At 40.9% G+C, this 19,751-nt stretch overlaps 1 protein-coding gene across 1 annotated transcript in view; it reads left to right on the top strand.

The window, feature by feature from the left end:
* Positions 1 to 19,751, top strand: part of LOC145996802 (uncharacterized) — a 115,554-nt gene that overhangs the window by 56,710 nt on the left and 39,093 nt on the right. The window contains exon 3 of the mRNA XM_083133334.1: positions 12,869 to 12,987. Within this exon, the coding sequence (XP_082989460.1) occupies positions 12,869 to 12,987 (119 nt within the window). The remainder of the gene's footprint in view (positions 1 to 12,868; positions 12,988 to 19,751) is intronic.

Here is a 19,751-nt window from a genome sequence, read left to right on the forward strand (position 1 = left end):
AATGCAAGCACGTGTGGGGGCGGTGCAGAGAAGGGCGTGTGTGGAGAGGGCTTAAGAGGGCCGAGACTCCCGGCAGTAGCACTAAACAAGGAAAATCGCTCCACTGTATGCACTTGCTGTTGTGACAAGAAGTTTATTTCCGCTGGACTTGTATGAACCAAAATATTCAACCAGAAGCATCAGTTTTGTATTCTCTGTTAGGGTATGCATTTATTGTATAATGAAGGGCATTAATTCATATTAGTTTGCTTTCCAACTGCCTTTATTCAAATATTTACTTTCCTTAACAAGATATAAGCTAAATGTAATAATAACAATCGTGCTAATTGGAGCAGACGAATTTCTGGGACTGTTCTTGAACCGACCCTTTTCAGAGATAGAAAAGAACAAATCAATTAAAAACGACAGAAGTGACTAGGACCAGGATAATTATACATGCTGATTATGCAAATGCATATATGAATCATATATTTAAACTTCTTCCACATTGTAGCGCCAATATCCACTACCAAAACTGTACTGAGTTGAGATTCAGTTGGTGTTTTTAGTCCACTTTGTGCACAGTGCAGCGTGCGAAATCCCGGGGGGGCAGGGGGAATCCCCCCAACAACGATATTGTCCTGAAATTTCCCCCAGCATTGTTTTAACAACAAACATAAACAATTAGTTTGCGATTCGAATATACTTGACTGAAATAATATCGAAAACATACAAAAAGAACGGACAACAAAGAGCTTCATGTCTAAGGACACTGAACCCAGCAATCCCCAGAACACAGAAATTAGACCGACTTGTTATTCCTTCTCTCATCGCCTTTCGTTAGCAACCGCGAAGTAATAAATATATTAATATAACAAGTAATAGCATTTATATGTGGACTTTATACAGAAAAATATTATCTTCTTAATGTCTCTTAATTTTTGTCTCCCCCCTCCCCAAGGCAAATCACTGCAATTACACTTTGAATAAAGGACAGTCGATATAATATATTGTATATTTTATAATATAATTATTTATTAATTGACACATATTTAATGACATCATTGCCCGACCCTGTGGCCGAGTGGTTAGCACATCGCGCTGCGACGCCAAGGGTCCCGGGTTCGAATCCCGGTCGGGCTTGGTTGTTTGTGAATGTCCATTCATCAATTTTCATCATTTCATCACTCATCCCCATCTTCGCAAATTAGCCAAGAGGCACAAAACGCGAAGTAAAATAAACTAAATCAAATCAAATCAAAATTAATGACATCATTATATATATATATATATATATAGTGTGTGTGTGTGTGTGTGTGTGTGTCTGTCTGTTCCTACCCCCCACCAATCTGCAGAGATTTCGCACTCTGACAGTAAGGCTCGGGACTGGACCTACAGTTTAAAGGGGAGGCCCTAAAACTGTATTTTATGTCTGTGTTAGGCGCATTGTCTTCATAATAAAATAACTTTCTTATTTCCTTCCGTCTCTGCTGTTTATTCTCCACTTTCTTTTACAACACAAGGAGATAAAACTTCTTTCGTTGTTCTCGTGAACACTCAACAACTACTCCTCTTGAGAGAGAAACGACAACAGTGCAATGGGCAGTCTATAGATGGTCTTGAACTTCACGTGTCAGACACTGTTGCCTTAAAACATTGTCCAATTTTATCTTGTGATGTAAAGCGAGTTTTTCTGAGTAATACGTGGGTCGTTCAATATATAAGTTTCCGTATGCTGTAAAAAATTATATTTTTAAGATACAAGAGAAAACTATACATACATGTGTAGGAGGATCCTCCCTTACTTCTCCACATAATCCCCATAGAGATTCAGGCATTTGTCCCACCGTTGCACCAATTTGTCCATACCCTTTGCAAGAAAATCAGGGATCTGGCTATTGAGCATTATTCTCACATTCCGCTTCACTTCTTCATCTGTTTCGAAACGGTAACCTTGCAATTCAGACTTTAACACCGGAAAAATATGGAAATCACTCGCTAAATCGGGGCTGTATGGAGGGTGGGGCAGCCGTTCCCACCCCAATTCTTCAATTTTGTGTTGTGTTTGCACTGCTGAGTGAGGGCGAGCGTTATCGTCAAGATGAATGACACCAGCTGACAGGAGACCTGGTCGCTTATGTCGAATTGCGTTTTTCAGTTTATCCAATGTTTGACAATAACGGTCAGCATTAATTGTTCTTCCTCGTTCCAAAAAGTCCATCAGCAGAACGCCCTTAGCATCCATGCTTCTGAACTCCTTATGACGCGAGCCCGCGTTTTCCGAACAAGCATTTACTTTCGCTCTTGAGCGCATGCGCCTTCACGTCTGATAACGAATCGATTGTTGTTCCTTGTAGACGAAGGATGGCGCTTGTCAACCATGTGATTCTTTTTAATGGCATTGCTTTATAGAATATTTTATAGCACAGGGAAACTTATATATTGAACGTCCCTAGTAAAAATAGTCTTGCCGAAAACAGAAGCAGATTCAAGGTAAAATTTGAAATTTCTTGTTGTAATCAAGTGCAATCATGACCTGTAAGGAATATATTTTCTCTTTCATTTATAAATCAGCAGTGTAAAGTGAACAAGACTGTGTGGAAGAATTCAGAACTGCAACTTTTACATATATTACATGTTAAATTGTAGGAGCTGAAAAAAAGGACAAATATCTGTTTACATGTAGAGCTTTTGCGGTAATTAAAAGAAAATATCTTTAAAAGTGCATATTTGGTGCATGTTTTAACTATTTTAAGTTCATAACTATCCGGACTCTAGTAATGACTAACTGACATTATAAATATACATAATAACAAAGAAAAGGGTAATATGACTTAATAAGGCTAATATGAATATGATGAGAATGACGAGAAAACCATGGACGTTCTCAGGATTTCTCCAGGGCAAAGGGGGGCTTCAACGTCCCCAAAACTCCTTCAATTTAAAGTTAATGTGTTCTTGCAACGAACTGTACCGGTTTCACATGTAATTATATCAGCTTTTTACAATAATTGACGCAAATGTGACTGAAATTAAATGATTTCCGTGAAAATATATATAGCTAATTCTAGAGCAAAGCTAACTTCACGGAAAGCGACTAGGTTCGATCACATGAATTTAGTGACTCGCCTGTTTTATACCACGGTTACCGGCCTGTCATGTACCCTCCTTGTTGGCAAGGGAAAAAAAAGTTGCAATGGATCTGGAGCATAAAACAAATTGAATGAACTCTCTCTCTCTACAAAGCGACAAAATTAAACTTAGGGAACAAAGAAACAAATGACAAGAAATTAAATTCCAGTACGTTCGCAATTTCTAATGATCCGGGCTTTTTTCCCCACGTGTAGAGGAAAAGGGGCAAAATGAAGGGATGCGTGGTTGGGACCAGCCGGTGTCAGTGTTGCCACATGAAGGGAAATTTCCCTCTTGCAGGGAAATTCGGACCGAAAAGGGAAAAGGGAATTTCGATGAAAAATACCACAATTGTAGGGAAATTTCGAGGTCATCTTACAACATTTTTAGTTTATGTTAATTTCGAATTTCATATTCACATTTTTATGTTATTTATTTATTTTGTTATTCCTACTTGTTTCTGTTCCTTTAGTATATTTGTTTATTGCACGTTGCTTATATGCATCTTTCGATAAATAGTAACGATGATGATTAACGATTAAATGGATTCCTGACCAAGATTCAAACCTGGGACATCTGGTCAGAAAGTGATGAAACTGAAACGTGAAATTTTAAAAACATATTTTTTTATTCAAACGAAAAAGGAATTCGACAGAATACTTAACTACTACTACTACTACTAATTATCATTATTATATAATTTGCTTAGGTGAACAGAAAATTAGTCCAAAAAGGGAAATTTTGCCCCTTGGAAAGGGAAATTGTCACTCATATTTTGGCAACCCTGGCCGGTGTCCATTTTTGCGGGAGATGGGCGAGAAAAAGGTGTGTTTTTCGTCTAAAGCGTGAGATATAAATCGCGCTGCGGTTGCACTCCCATCGTTTGGCAAAAGCTGTCTGAGTATAATATGATTCATCTCGGTATCTGCCGTCTGTAATCACTTTTCCCAGTTCCTGTTCTAAAGTTTCGCGCTCACAGCACAGAACCGGCTTCTGCCGCTCTAAATCGGCACGAACCATCGAGCAACGTCGACGCAAGTAGCCGTTGTGGACCGGCCCCGTGTGCGCACACCTCCAGAACGATTCGGGACGTTCGTATGACCATCGTTTGCTTTCGTGGATATTCGGTTCTGTTCGGCTGTTTGTCGGGTTAGTTCGGCGGCGCCCGTATCTTCGGGCAAGCTCAGTGTGCGCGTAAGGTAACGTTACCGTGGATGTTTTCATTTGCTGTTTGCGTATGTCAGAAGTATGTGCGTTCAACAACTCTGTGTAGAGACCCTTAGTACAATTATAATCTTGGAAAAGTAGTTAGACCAGTTGTTAAAGCCATGGACTTATATTCGGCGACCCGAAAGTTAATAGGGCGGTATACTGGCCATCCTGAATGAGACTATTCTACGGTTTTTACTCAGTGAATCGGGGCGAATGTTGGGGGGATACCTACAAGAAACTTTTCTCTTTCATTAAGCTAATGCTATTTAAAAAACAACAACATTTATGAACTATTAGTGGTGGCATATGCTTGCCAGGACGTCACAGATAACCGAAAGGCCAAAAGAATATTAAGATCAAAAGATTGAAGGCTGGAGAAGGAATATGAGCCAATGTCCTTTTAAGAGGGATAGGAGGAGCTGATGAGAGGGAGTTGAAGAGGTGGAGAAACGGGTAGAATAGGAAGAGATAAATAGAGATGGGGAAAGAGGGGGTGGGAATATTTTCTGGGAGCAGTCACATTTACTATACACCCAAATACCATGCAAAAAAGTACATACTGGGCCCCACAATTTAATTCTTTTTTTTCGCGGTTGCAGTTGTCGGCGGTGGACGTGTTGATTGAGGAGAGGTCCACCCCCTGGCCCCTGTAGCACTGTCTCTAGAGGGAGAGAGGGGTAGAAAAGAAGAGGAGGAGAGGAGGAAAATGATAGAACGGAAACTAGAGAGAAAAGATAAAAGAGTTTAATATGTAAGAAGGAGAAAATGGAAATGAAAGAGAGATAGTTTAAAGTAAGATGACCAGGCGGTCAGTATTAGCAGGGACACTACCTTTTTTGAGTCTGTCCCAATTTTTTAAACGTAAACGAGACGCCAAAACGTCCCTTCTTGCAACAATTACTTATCAGTGTAGAATTACTGCAACAATATACTTTCTCCACTATTACTATGTACTATAGGTAGAAATTATTTCACATTTCAATATCAACAATGTGCCATATTGCAATTTTTGGACTTTCTCCTCTGTTTACCTGGAACTAATGCTTCCACTGAAGGAATGATTTGGCACTACATGAATGGTTTGTGGGCAAGTGACAAAACGCTCTTTCAGTACAAACTTCGAAAGCTATGTTGATTAACAAGGTGAACTTTAATCACACGTGTGTAAACTTTTACATAATGTTATTTAAAAAGAAGTATGTACTAACGAAGGTCCATAGTGGATAGAAGGGAAGAATGAGAGAGGCAGAGAGAGTGGACGGAGGAGAACTCCCAATAGAGGGGTTGACTGACACGCAATACGACATGGTTGAGCCGGGGTTTTACCGCCTTGACACATGATGTAGTGGTTAGCATAGCACAGTCCGATGCGTTCTTTGGCTCGAATGTCGGAAAAATCACGGGCTCGTAAAGAGCTAAATCTATTATGTACGAGGGGCGTTCAAGTCAAACCGGGACTTCTAATTTTACAGATATAACAATGTATTCTGCCGTTGCTGTACTTTTTATTTATTTATTTATTTAAAGGCATGGCACTACAGGCAAATGCCCACTTATAGTGTCTTTTATTATAACACTGTTTGGTACACAAAATATGCAAGCAGAAGAATTCATAAGGTACAATACTATGATAATATGATAATATGTGTTACAGTAATATAAAAATTAATATAAGATTAGATATGAAAAAGAAGTATAAAGTATTAACCTGACAGTTGGGGTTAGAACTTACACATGATAACCAAGAAAAAAAACAAGGAAAAACATATGAGCTTCACCTTACATTTATAAACGATGATATATAGATGTAATGATAGTAATTAGTAATTAGTAAATAACACAAAAGAAAAAAATAGGATGGACTCTTTCGCCTGTACATAAAGAGACTGAACTACTAAACAAAGTTAAGTCTGGTGTTGGAAGTAAGTTTCTGTTTCCCTTTTGAACCTTCGAAAACTTTGGAAGATGTCTATCTTATCATATGTCTTTGTAATTTCGTTATATAACCTACACATTCTCCGAGTGGCTGCCGCATTGGCTGACTTAGTTTGAGCTCTCGGTACTTGAAACAGCTCTTTCCGTGGTCTTACCTTATTATATGGTACATAAAAAAGGATTTCTGAGAGCAGCTGAGAGGAGTCTAATGAGTTGTTTAAGAGTATATGTAAGAATAGTAACTGATGTATGTTTCTTCTATCGCCTAGGGATTGTACATTGAAGTATTTCTTTAGGGTATGATAAGAAGTATATTTTGGGTAAACGCCGTCTCTTTTCAGTCCTAGGAATCGAAGGAACTTGCTTTGTACATTCCCTATTCTGCTGGTTTCATTTAGGTTTTGTGGAGACCAGACGATAGACGCGTATTCCAATTTCGACCTTACGTAGGTATTGTATAGCATTTGGAATGTTTCTAACTTCTTAAAGTCATTTCCAATTCTCATTATAAACCCTAGGTTTCGGTATCCTTCTGCTTCAATGCGATCGATGTGTTTTCGGAAACTGTTATTTTCTTCAAACTGAACACCAAGATCTTTATAACTTGACACTCTGTCTAACTACACGCAGTAGTAGCTAAGTGGTTAGCTTGTCCTATTACTGAGAACGTTAAGCAAGATGGCAGAGAACAATGTTGTTAGTGCGTTCATGGAACAGCGGGTGGTGATGAAGTTTCTTGTGACCGAAGACGTAAGATCCGCGGAGATCCACAGAAGACTTCAAGCTCAGTATGGTGACGAGACCCTCAGCCGCAGTAAGATATTTGAATGGTGTAAACGTCCATCAGTGATTATCCCGGTTGTGTTGGTTTCCAACACACAGCGGTCATTTCTGTGAGCATTCAGCGCGTGGAATGCGTGATCCTGGATCGACGAATAACCTGTAGTGAAATTGAACAAGAGACGAATCTTTCTGTGGAAACCAAAGGCGCCCGCAGGAGCGGGGGGGGGGGGCGCAGAGGAGGCACTTGCCCTCCCTCTGAGAATTAGTTAGTGTAACTCGAGTGGTGAAATTGTAGCAATATTTTATAACAAAAAAATATTGTTTTCTGTGACAGGCTGCAAGTTACAGCAACTATTATTATTATTAATATTCATTGGTGGTGATTAGGAGGGGCGTGGTGGAGCAGTCGATCCCTCCACCCTTTGCTACTTTTCCCCCGCACTATGCTAAACCTTATCTACGAATGGCAAGTAAACTGTCCTTGCCCTCCCCCCCTCCAGTATTGTAACCCAATCGACGCTACTGTTATTATTATTTTAAATATGGTTACATTTAAACTTACAGTCTATTTACACTGATTGTTATCTAACTATAAAAAACAGCTTTTTTTCGACATGAATTAATATGTTAAGTATACAGTTATGCAAATTGTATGTAGATATATATGCAGAATAGGGAAATTACAAATGTGTGTAATTTAAAAATACAACATAAGAAGTAGTAGTAGTAGTAATAAAAAATAATAAGAATAATAGCAATAATAATAGCACTACTATTACTAATAATAAAAGTTTCTATGGCTCTGAGAAAAAATCCTGCGAGCGTCTTTCGTGGAAACGCTCAATAAGATCATTCACGAACATTTGCACTTGCGCACGCTGGGTACGGTCAACATTTCAGCACTGATGACGAAGTGAAGCAGGTTGTCCTTGGATGGTTCAGTCGTACTGAGAAATCCTTCTATCCCGATGGTTTCCAGGCATTAGTTAAACGCTGGGTAAGTGTATCAATGTAGCAGGGGAGTATGTCGAAAAATAAATGCAGTTTCCACTCCTTGAAATTCGTTCTTTTATTTAATAATCTCAAAAGTCCCGGTTTGACTTGAACGCCCCTCGTAATTACAACATTCAGAGCGGAAAGCAGAGGACATCTTCGACGTGAACAAATTTCATCGAATTATACCTAACCGGTTCCCAAAATCAATAGAGAACTACATTTTTCGATCTTCAGCACGCTTTGCTGATCCTTCGTTAGCTCAATTTTCAGAATCTGCGAGAATTACTGCAAGCGCAAAATGCCTTCAGAGAGAGCTTCCAGGGTTATCTCAAACCTTTTTAATTAATTGCAAGAGTTTCTTTCCTTTTTTTAATCACAGGAACTATTTTTCCTCTGTTCCCCTTCCCCTTCTCTCTCTCTCTCTCTCTCGGGAATTCGCTGGGAGGAGATAAACACTGGTGGTAATTATGGAAGGAAAAAACTAGAAAAGTGTTCTGGCGGGAATCGTCAACCAATAAACATTCAATTCTTCTCTCCCGTCATCCAATCCGCGGGAAATCTCTTTGTCTTGTTTTTCCAAAGACTTTTAATATCTCTCACTTCTGATAACACCGTCACCAAACATGGGGAGCTGATGGTTCTACAAATAAAAATCAATTAAGAACTTCGAAGAAAATGAAAGGTGTAAATGCAAATCAGGCATGGTTACTTTTTTTTCGAAAAATTGAAAAATCGAAAAATCCTTTTTTCCAGAAACGAAAATCGAATTTAAAAATACAAACTAAAAATTGTTCTTACAGGGGAGGACAAACCTGAACTCTCGAGAGCATTGATTTCTCATCTTTTCTAATTGGCTACACTGAAACATTTTTAATTCTTCAAATTTTGCAATTCTTTCTTTTTGTATTTAATGTTTTGTTTACGAAACTTTTCATTTGAGTTTTCAAATTTCATTTCAATTTTTTTTTATTAAATGACATTATCTTTTGACAAATCAGTTACTTTTTTTAAGTGTCAAGGAATCGCATTTTTAGTTAACAATACCTAAATAAGCAAGTTTATTTAAGGATGAAAATGTCCCTTTTTTGAAGTCCCTAGCAACGTGCGTTTCCAGGGACGAAATCCGGCATTCTTCCTTATACAAATACTTTATCTTCGAGATCAACAAAGCAGAAGTTTCAATTCCCAGTTATAGTGCAGGAGGCCTTAGAAAGAGCGTTTCGCGGGCTAACAGCAGACGTCGCTCGCACACTATTGCCGATATTCTCGTGTCGTCTGCTCCTCAGCCGAACAAACAGGCCGAGGTGGCAAGAGGCAGAGGTCACTCACCCTTCCAGAAGGGTGCAGCGAGCTAGCTGTGGCAACCGGGCTCGCTATTCGCGGACCTGATTGGTTCTCGCACACCCCCATATTGTCGTCTGCTGTAAGCCCGCGAAACGATCTTTCTAAGACATCATGCAGTATAGTAAACGTGCATCAAACAAGAATGACATTTACATAAGAAGATTCATTCCAGAGATTACATAAACAGTTAGTAGTCAATTTTCAATTACTTTGAAAAAGGACAGCAGTACTTGCCAAGTTTATTATTAAGAAAATAGACAATAACATTTTGAGTATTTGTACAATATTAGAACACGTGCACACATAGCATTGCGTTCTAAACTTTACAAATAACGGAACGTACTCACTTGTTTTCCTTCCTCCAATACTACATGTGATATTTTCAAAGACATTACAAACATTGAGGAACCTCATCTCTAACAAGAGAGCGCACAAAGCGCAATTCGAATGAGTAATGAGTTTATGAACAAAGAAATAATGAAAATAATATTTAACGCTTTAGTCCGAAGCAAAGTAGAATATGCAGCAGAAATATGGGCTCCTCAGGACAAAAAGTACACGCATAAAATAGAAATGCTACAGTCTAAATTCTCAGCAAAAGAAGGAAGATCCAATTGCTCTGTTTCTTATACAGAATCATGAACAATAATATTCAAGTGCAACATCTTCTAGAACAAATACACGTACGTGTTCCTATCTCCAAGACACGATCCAAAGGGGGCCTCTTTTACTGTAGTAACAGAAGATCGAACATTATAAATAAATCACCTATCAGGAGAATGTGTGAACTGTACAACAGATGTTCCGAAAGGGAACCAAAATTAGACATACTTCACATGCCTATTGGGACTTTCAAAAAAGTTATTCAAGGTATGGAAGAATAAATGTCAACAATGTAAACATAAACGCAAATTTTGTAAATAACTTCTATCCTTGATTTATACTGTTTTTATTTTATTTCCATATTTTATGTAATTTATAATATATTAAATTAGTATCTCCTTATATATATATATATATATATATATTGTACATCGTGGTAAAGATCTGAAATACTGAGTGTAAAGATAAATACGTTGTGCATTGTACTTAATAATTGAAATCTTGTATTCATGTAGGCTATGTTTGTAGATAATAGTTAGATATTTTATTCCACTCTCTTCAATTAACATGTATTATTATAACTCGGCTTGTTAACTGTTGTATACACACATAATTTAGCGTTGACATGCTTTACGTTTATTTACATTTCTGCACAATAATATTTCTTATCAAACTCTAAATTTACAATCTCAAAGCAAGAAATATAGAACACTATAATTGGGCATTCGCCTGTTGTGTTTAATAATAAATAAATAAAATAAATAAAAGGTCTTTTCATATTTTTCGTCAAACGTGACGTAATAGGGATATTTAATTCATAATCGTTTTTTCTCGAGTGGCAGACGTTTTACTAAATGGTGGCCATGTGTAAAAAAATATGATAGCTGTAAGCTTCAATGATAGTGGCCATTCACGTGTCCATTTGCCAATTCACACGTTGTAATTCATTAGAGTGCTCCTACATTATCAATAGCCAAATAGGCTGGAAAATTGCAGTAACTTCAGAAAGGTGGCAATTTGCAAATATTTAGAGTTTCGTTTAGGAAATTTCATGGTCTATAATTTTAGTCGCTTTACATTTTTACGTCAGATGACTAGGAAGTGAGTTGTGGTGTGATTTTCAATGTTGCTTCTTTCATCGGCGACCAGATGACTTGAAGTGTATATTTTGAGTTTCAGCACTGCATCATGGTAGAGATATGTAGAGGTTTAATTTTCGTGTGTCCGCCATCTTAGAAAAAGGCCCCCATATCTGCCTGCATCGGAATCGGGATGGGAATCAACATGTATCCAGAGTGGCTCTTTCTATCAAGAATTTCGGCCTTCCCTGGGCTCTTTTTTTGATCTCCGAGTTGGCAACACTGGCAAACCTCCTGGAGGACATGCTGAGAATCGGTTGTGTGGCAGAGGAGTTAATTAGGGAGACGGATTAAAATTAATAGAGCATTCGAATTCAATTTGCCACAACTTTTGTCGTCGGCCAGGAATGGATGGGATCGGTGGAAAGGAGCTGAGGTCTTTCAGTATTTCAGCCTGGGATGGAGCCTGGAAGCAGCGATTTCAGCTCCGTCGCTTATTACGAGAATTCGAAGTGCATTAACTATTAAGTTCGTTGCCCATTGAACTAAAGTTCCAACCACGGTCGCCTCTTTACTTTATAAAGAGGGTGAAATCGAGGTTAAATTGCGATGCTGAAAGATGTGTGACGTCAAATTTTACAAGTTATCAGATAGGACTTCTATGATGATGTAGTGGTTAATGTACAGCCTTGTAATCTAGGAGTGCCAGGTTTGATCTCGGCATAGGCACACTGCACAGTTGTTTGGATACCTGTCCCGATTTTTCTATTTGAGTATAAAGTAAGCGTTAAAAAAATTAATGTTTTCTATAACAAGTTACGTACCAGTGGTAATACATTACATTAATTACTTTTAGCCAATAGCTAAATCAATCAAACTCTTCTGTTATTGAGTTTATTTTAAGCCACTTTGTGCGCACATAGGCTAATCGGGACCTGAGCTACAGTTTAAAGTGGGATCTGAACCACTCTGTGCTTCCACTGGGTATCGAACCCAGGCCCCTTTGGTTACAAGGCGTCAACGTTACCACTATGCCGTTCGGGACGTCCAAACAAAGGTAGACTGCCCTGTGTTGTAGAAACATTATAATGAAGGCTGGGCTAGGATTCGAATCCGGATTTCTGGCAAACCGTGTCATTGCGCTACCAACTAAGCAATGGATTCAGGTGGTCTGGCAATGTCACGGTTTTCCAAAGACCCGGGTTCTAGTCCTGGTCGAACCTGCGTCTTAAACTAAGTTTGTAGAACAGTACATGATCTGTGGGTGCGAAATCATGCATGCTTACTGGGAATAACCGCTTTGAGAGGCCGACCCGCAATGTCGCCACCGAATGTTCCAATCTTGGCCTGAACAAGGTCAAAGTGAGTGTCAAGTTCTAGAGTTTTTTTTTTTGTTTTTTTTACCCTTTCAGTCCATTTTATAGTCAGAAACCCATTATGAACGGTCGGCAGGACTCAGCGCAACTCAGCACAACTCGGCACTGTACCAAACTAGCGCTCAGTTGCAATGCAGAGCTCATCAGAATAAGAGTGTATGGTAGAAGTTGCGGAGCGTAATCAAGATGGTTCTGGCCGTTCAAGGTAAACAGATGGTCGTTGTGGAGAAACACCGATTAACGGTTTTAATTCTCGGGTTGGCACTCGTACCGGGCTGATCGTTCATAATGCATTTCTTTCTCTTTAAAAGGACTTTCAGAATTACCTTGAAGATCTAAGCTAGATCAAATAGTTTTACTTGAACTTTGGTACTAATCTGAGACCATTTTTCCCATTGGAGCTAATCCTGTCCGTCTGTCTGTCCGCAGGTGTTGTTGTTCCCAGAGGAGGGCTGGGCCCGAAGTGCGTCCTCGTCTTACTGGACGCTGCAGCCGGCGTGGTGGAGCCGCAGTCGATGCAAAGTGGTGGAAGTAGCCGGGACAAGAAGGTAGGTCACTATCTGCTTCTCTAGCCTCTAGGATAAGCATGACGTCATCCTATGATTGAGAACAAAACGTGGTGCGTTAATATAAGATATGGTAAAGTTCCCCGTGCTCATTGGCCATGAGGGGATGTGGATATCGGCCAAATATCGAGGAAATGTGATCACCACCACCCTCCTGTCGCCTTCACCCCCTCCCCGCCACTGGTACCCATTTATTAGAAGCTAAAACCTGTTCGGCGAAGGAACGAACTTGAAAATTCTATTTTTGTGTTCTCCGTCGAAGGCCAGGGAGGGTCACATGAACCTCTGAACCAATCGGCTTGGTCCAGTTGCCGTTGTGAGGGGAAATTCTCGTGGTATTCTCCGTTGCCAAATTTTTCGTTTCGATTCGTTTTCGAAACAGGTGGCGCCCTCAATAAGGTCAAGCACGGCGAAGCCTAAAGGTTGCCGCCGAGTAGCGAGCGAAGGCATTTTGTTGACAGGAAAAGGTATCGTGTACGACTTGACAAAAATCAGGCGTGTAGCAACACTCCTCTTTCCTCTTGAACTAGAGGCAGAAAGTCTGGGTTTACTCATGTTCATTCTTTGGCCGGTCGGGTTTTAGATGATCCCAAGATCTGCTTCCATGCCTTAAATAAACTACCCCCATAATCGAACCAGCTTCTCCCTCGTGGCAGTCAAACGCCTTACCTGCCGATCTCCTTGCCTGAGCGGTTAGCACAGCACGCTTCGAAGACAGGCGTCCCGGATTGCAATCCCGGCCTGGGCATGAGGGAGTGTCCCGTCATCAATTTCATCACATCATCTTCTCGATTAGCCAAAGGTGACAGAAAAGTAAAGTAAAGTAAACCAAACGAATCAATGAAACACCCTACCCACTGAACCACTTTGGATCCAGAGCAATAAAGGCTGAGCTTCCGCGTAGCCAAAACGTTAGCGCTTTGCTTCTGATTCGAACGGTCCCGAGTTCGATCCCGGGGAGATCAAAGATTTTCATTGTTGACCCAAGATCGTGAGAATATTCCGGGGGCGGGGGTGTAAGCAAAGGGTTTGTTACAAACTCTGGTCTCGAAAGCAAGAGAGCAGAGGGAAATTGGTCTTAAGATTAGCTGGTCACCAGGACCGATGTGGCAAAGTTCAATGCGCAGCATTCACTAGAGTTGACGAGCTGTATCTTTGCGGGTGAAGCCTGCCCAAGCCTGGCTGCGCAGTAGCAAGGGGAGGAGCTACCGGCTGCGCGTCATTATCCTTGCGTTCTGTCCTTGCTGTCGACCACCCAAAGGGCGAGTAGGTGGCAACTACATAAATGTATCTCTCTCACACTCTGCGCGGAGCAGCCAAGGCCACCCGCAAAGATACAGCTCCTCAATTCTAGTGAAAGTATGGTGTCTTCTCAGTTCATAGATTCCCAATTCACAGACTGCCTGAATACCTTCCCGATTCACCGATCATGACCCCCCAGCAGAGTGTGACACGTGCAGCTTTCTCTTCACGTGCATAACCTCTTCCCAATTCATAGATTTCACCCCTCCCCTCCCCACTTTCTTGATTGTAAGAGGTCGCACCGATATGTCATCTATTCTCGTTGCAATTTGCACGCCGTCTGGTCCCACAAGCCAACCTTTACTGCAGTTTCATCATATAGCAGAGATTCTTGAGAAGTTTCCCGATGTCATTATCTGTCTCGTACCGAGCCAACGCTAAGCCAATCATTCTGACAAGCCTTCCTCCTCTTCGTGTCCATGTGAAGTTCGGCCGTAACCTGTAAACTGTCGTAATGTTCTGCATCTTCTAGCAATATCTTTGCCAACTCGACTGCGTTTGGGTTAGGTTAGGTTAGGTTAGGTTAGGCTCTGGGATTCTTATGTCTTCCGCTGATCTCACAGAACATGGGACTCCAAAAGCTTGCCCACGTTGTCTGTACAAAGGTGCTTGTGGGCGGAGTGGTAATGTACTTCCTCCGGGGAGGTGGGCGCGTATTTCGATAAGACTGCACGTGTCACACTCCGGCGGGGGTCATGATCGATGAATCGGGAAGGAATTCAGGCAGTCTGTGAATTGGGCATGAATCGAAGTATCAACTCGAAAGTTTTGAAGTTGGAAACTGTCAACAATACTTATTTTTTTATAGAAATTAAGTGTGTCTCTTTTCCCTTCTTTCTATCATCTTCCTTCTCCCGGTCTGCCTCTCTTTCGTTCTTCCTTTCTACATTCTCTTTATATTTCTCCCGATGCCTCTCGTCCCCTCTCTCTCTCTTTCTGTGTGTTTCGCTCACTCTTCTTCTTTCACTCTCTCTCTCTCTCCCTCTCTCTTTTTTCCTTCACTTAGTATTTTTCCCAACTCTTTCTCTATCATTTCCCATTCTCACTCTCTTTTCTCCTCAATATATATCATTCTCTTTTTCGTCCTCTGTTACACTCACTCTCTCTTTCTATCTTATTTCTTTCTTTGTATCTTTCCTTCTCTCACTCTTATTCTCGCTGCCTCTTCCTCTCTCTGTCTATATCTTTCGCTCACTTCCTCTCTCTTTCTTTCCTTCTATTATTCTGTCCTCCCTCTGTCCCCATTCTGCATCTATCTTTACCTGTTTCTTTCCTTCTCCCATTCTCTTCCCCCTCTGTCTCTCTCACTGTCTTTCTTTTCCTTTCTCTGTTTCTCGCTCTTTTTCTCTTATCCCCTTTGTCTCTCAATGTTTCTCCTGTTTCACTCTATCTTTGAACATATCTTCACCTTCTTTCTTACCGTGTATCTGTACTCCTCGCTTTCCTTTTCTCTCTGTTTATTCTCTTCTTTCTGTAATCTCTTTCTTCCTCTCTTTCCATCATGATTTCTCTGTCTTAATTTCTGTCTCTTTACCCCTCCGTGTGTGCATGTTCTCTGCTACAAACGAACCTCAAAATTTCTCCCGTAGGCGTTAGGACTCCGAACAATCGCCGAAACAAGCGGGCACCACTGCAGAGAACATACGTCACGGTTTCGGGATAATTTCCCTCCCGCTCCCGTTCCGAGCTTCTGGTTTCGGGAGACCTCCGGGACGCCTGGGATAAATAGCAGTGGGCCCCTTCCACGGCTTCCGCCAGATCGCATTTGTTGCTGGCCGGCGGTGGCCATTAATTTACAGGCGGCGCTCGCAGATATCTCGGGAACTGTTAGAGCTATAAATGTAAAACTTTGGTGGTTGGTTTTGCGGAACATTTGCCAGTCGATTTACCGTGCGGGTCGAAATGGCCTTCGATTTCTCGCAAAGTACTCAGAGTATTTGCAAGTGACCTTGTCTCTACGGTATATAACACCACCGTTTACACTGCCCTGGAGAAAGCAGGGAAATAAAACACGTTTTCCCTTATTTTTACCTCTAAAAAGCTTCTGTATTTGTTTTCGACTTTGTTGAATCAACTTCAATTACAATGGAGAGTCAAATGAATGCTTTAATTTGGCTATATTTCTTTATCTAGTATATTTCTTCGTGTATGGTTGCACAAGTTTTCCGCATTTTAAGATAGACCAATTGCAGATCTAGTCTGAGTTAGTTTTCATGTAGCTCATGAAGAAGAACCTTTGAGATGGACGTGCAGTCACACATGTGCCACTACGAAAGTCTTTCCACCCATCTGCCTTTGCGAACTGAGGCCTGTGTCGAATTCCTTCCCACCTTCCCTAAACTTGATGGTGTGGTAAGCATACATAGATATATTGAATTTTCATTTGGCGTAGAATTTCTATTCGTTCTAGGCTTGTAGAGGGCAAGAATCCACTGTTTTGGCGTTTTGAAGTTCACTTGATCAGTGTTGCAGCATTGAGGTTGTTCTGTAAATTATAATTGATACCTTGTTTAAATTTGAACTACATACAGTAATCATACAACTTTTGTCGGAGTTTTAAGGTTCGTATAATTTGAGTAGTATGTATAAATAAGAACAGTACAAATATATTTTTAATACTTAGAATCTTAAATTTGTAAACATGAAATCGTACCGCATGCTACTCGTTGTGGAGTAACCAAAGCTTAGATCTGAAGACGTCGCTGATTGGATCGTAGGGACGCTGGACCACAGCATCCCTCTCCAATATATATCTGAGTCCAGGGAAGATTAGAACCGCGTAAGCAGGTGGCCGGCGTCCGATAAAGCCTTAAGCTGCTAATTCCATTCCAGAATTACAATTTTATCTTCTGCCAACAGGCTTATCGTTTTTCCATTCGAGGAATGGAGAATTGGGTACGTGACAAGATTGGGGACTTACGCGGCCCTGTAGAGGTTCTCTGCCCTGTCAGCTGGACCAAAGCGCGAGAGCAAGGAAGTTGTTTATATTCCGTTCTGCTTTTTCGATTTGTCTTTTTGCCTGTCATTTCGTACGGAATCATTTTTGTGGCTGGCTTCTTGTGATCATGCGAGTTCGTATTTAAGTCCACGTCATGCACAGAAAGGCATGAACTGATTTCATAGAATTATGAAGTACTTTGTGGTGTCTGCTAACAAGTAAAAGAAAACTTGAGTATGATGACATAGCCGACATTATCGAAAACGTGTTACATGTACGTATCACGCTTTAACAATGTAGTTAAGTTTGACTTCATTAGTCTGTGAAGCTTATACGCTACAGATGCTAATATTTTTTGTTGGTGAAATATGCAAATTATATGCGTTCGCAAATACGAGTATTTAAATCTTAATGCAATTGAAAACAGTAATAATTTCCACATTGATTCATTTCTTGTTATTTACATGGAGTATGGCCACTTTTCGTGGAATGCCTCCACCGGGTATCGAACTCGGGATCTCTTGCTTACAAGGCGACGACGGTGCATTTAGTTTGTGTCTATTATTATTTGATCTTCCTTCTTGTAGTCATTTCATAGATATAGGAGCGTACTGGCGTGATTCATGTCGCTGCAGCCCCCACCTCGACGTCCCAATGCATGGTAAAACAATAATTTTGAGAAAAAACATTAAAAGGAGAGAATGGGAATATAAGAAAGAAAAAGAGAAACAATAGAGAAATGGAAAGAGAATATGAAAGAGGGAAGAGGAAATTGGGCGGTGAAAATATCCAGAAGGGAAATTGAAAGAGAGGTGTAGTGAAATACAGAAGGGGAAAATTGAATGGAATGAGTGAGGGATAAATTAATAGAATGTAGAGATAAATGCACAAAGAAATAAATAGGAGGAATTAAAAATGGTACAGAAATGAGAAATGGAGAGAGAGTTCCCGGACTTTTCCAACATCACTCAGACCAAGAATACAAATTTTCCACACCTAATTATTAGTCATTGGGGCCTACACAGATTCTCTATGTAGGCCACTTTGGAGGTGATGTGATCAGCTTCACGCTCCGGCCGCCTTTACCCCCTGGAGTTGTCCCCAGGTATACCCATTGATTTGAGGCTGGATGAGTCCCAAAGGCCGAGAAAATTCCGACCTCAGATCGCCCACTCCGTGGATCGCACCCGTGTCTCCCGCGTGGCAGTCAGACGCCCTACCGATTAGATCACCGCGGCTCTTCGTTAATTTACTTAATTGTAGTAAATGTTAGTAATATGGGTATTATTTCTCAGAAGTAGCGCCAAAATATACAGTACTGAAATGAAAAGATGATGAAAAGTATAAGACATGTTACAATATAGTGACTGGTCTATATGCAACCCAAATAACAATCGTGCCTCTTGGGTTGCATAACTTTCAGGAAACCTAAGGTTAGGTTAGGGTATGTGGAGTGGACGATTGTGATTTGTGTTGCATATAGACCAGTCACCTTATTCAAACTCGATCCACCTTCACGACCGTTTCCGTATGAGCGGAAATAATGCTCAACTATGAATACTTTTCCTCCGTCGAGAGACCCATTTCCAACAACAACTGCACAACACAACTTCCTTTTCACTACTGCGAACACGTGCAGCTGGAGCTATGCCCCGTCGACAAACGCAACCACGTGTTCGAGATGCGCGAGTTTCAGTACTGTATATTTTGGCGCATACCGTATCTGCCCCCCCTCCCCAAATTACAACAATCAAGTGTCAAATGTCACTTATTGTGGTAGTTTAAAACATAACCTCTTTTCCTTGAATACTTAATATACAATTTATACTGTACTACTGAGCGTCTCATTAACGGGAAAATTGCAACCAAAGAACATCCACCTCGTGTATCGGACCGGGTTTCCCGCGTACCAGTCAGATGCCCTACCGACTGAACTACACTAAAAACAAGCAATGGGAGAGAAATGACACGCAGACAGTAATAGGGACATAAAATGGAGATGGAATCAAAAACGGAGAAACGACGATGCGAAAAGAAGATAGAAATACACACAGAGGATACATCATATCTACCAAATTGCGACCGGGAATGATCTGAATGGAGTCGGAGGACACAGAACGACAATTGCACCGTCTGGCGTGGACCGATATAGTCGTGAAAGAGGAAATATTCCACTCCGATAAGTTTCCACTAAGGAGGGGCAGTTGCTGTCCTTAAACTGCAGGGAAGGGAATATCCCGGAGGAAGAGCCAAGAAGGCGAAGTGAATACCGAGAAACGACCGCTGCAATCGTCGATCCCTCCGCTTTTTTTTCTCTTCTCCATCTCGATTCTTTGTGAAGTTCCTGGGAAATGGAGTGGAAAAGATAAGGATGTGATGCCCTCGGGATGAACCCGTGGATCGGGTCCAGGGGCAGGATTCCAAGCGCCCTACTTCGCCAGGGACCTGGGTGGTTCTTCCGGGAAGGACAGGATCTGAGTTTGGTGACTTCTCCTAGGGGCTGGAT

Source organism: Lepisma saccharinum, chromosome 13, assembly GCF_977018435.1.
Source record: "Lepisma saccharinum chromosome 13, izLepSacc3.1, whole genome shotgun sequence".
NCBI classification, from domain to species: domain Eukaryota; kingdom Metazoa; phylum Arthropoda; class Insecta; order Zygentoma; family Lepismatidae; genus Lepisma; species Lepisma saccharinum.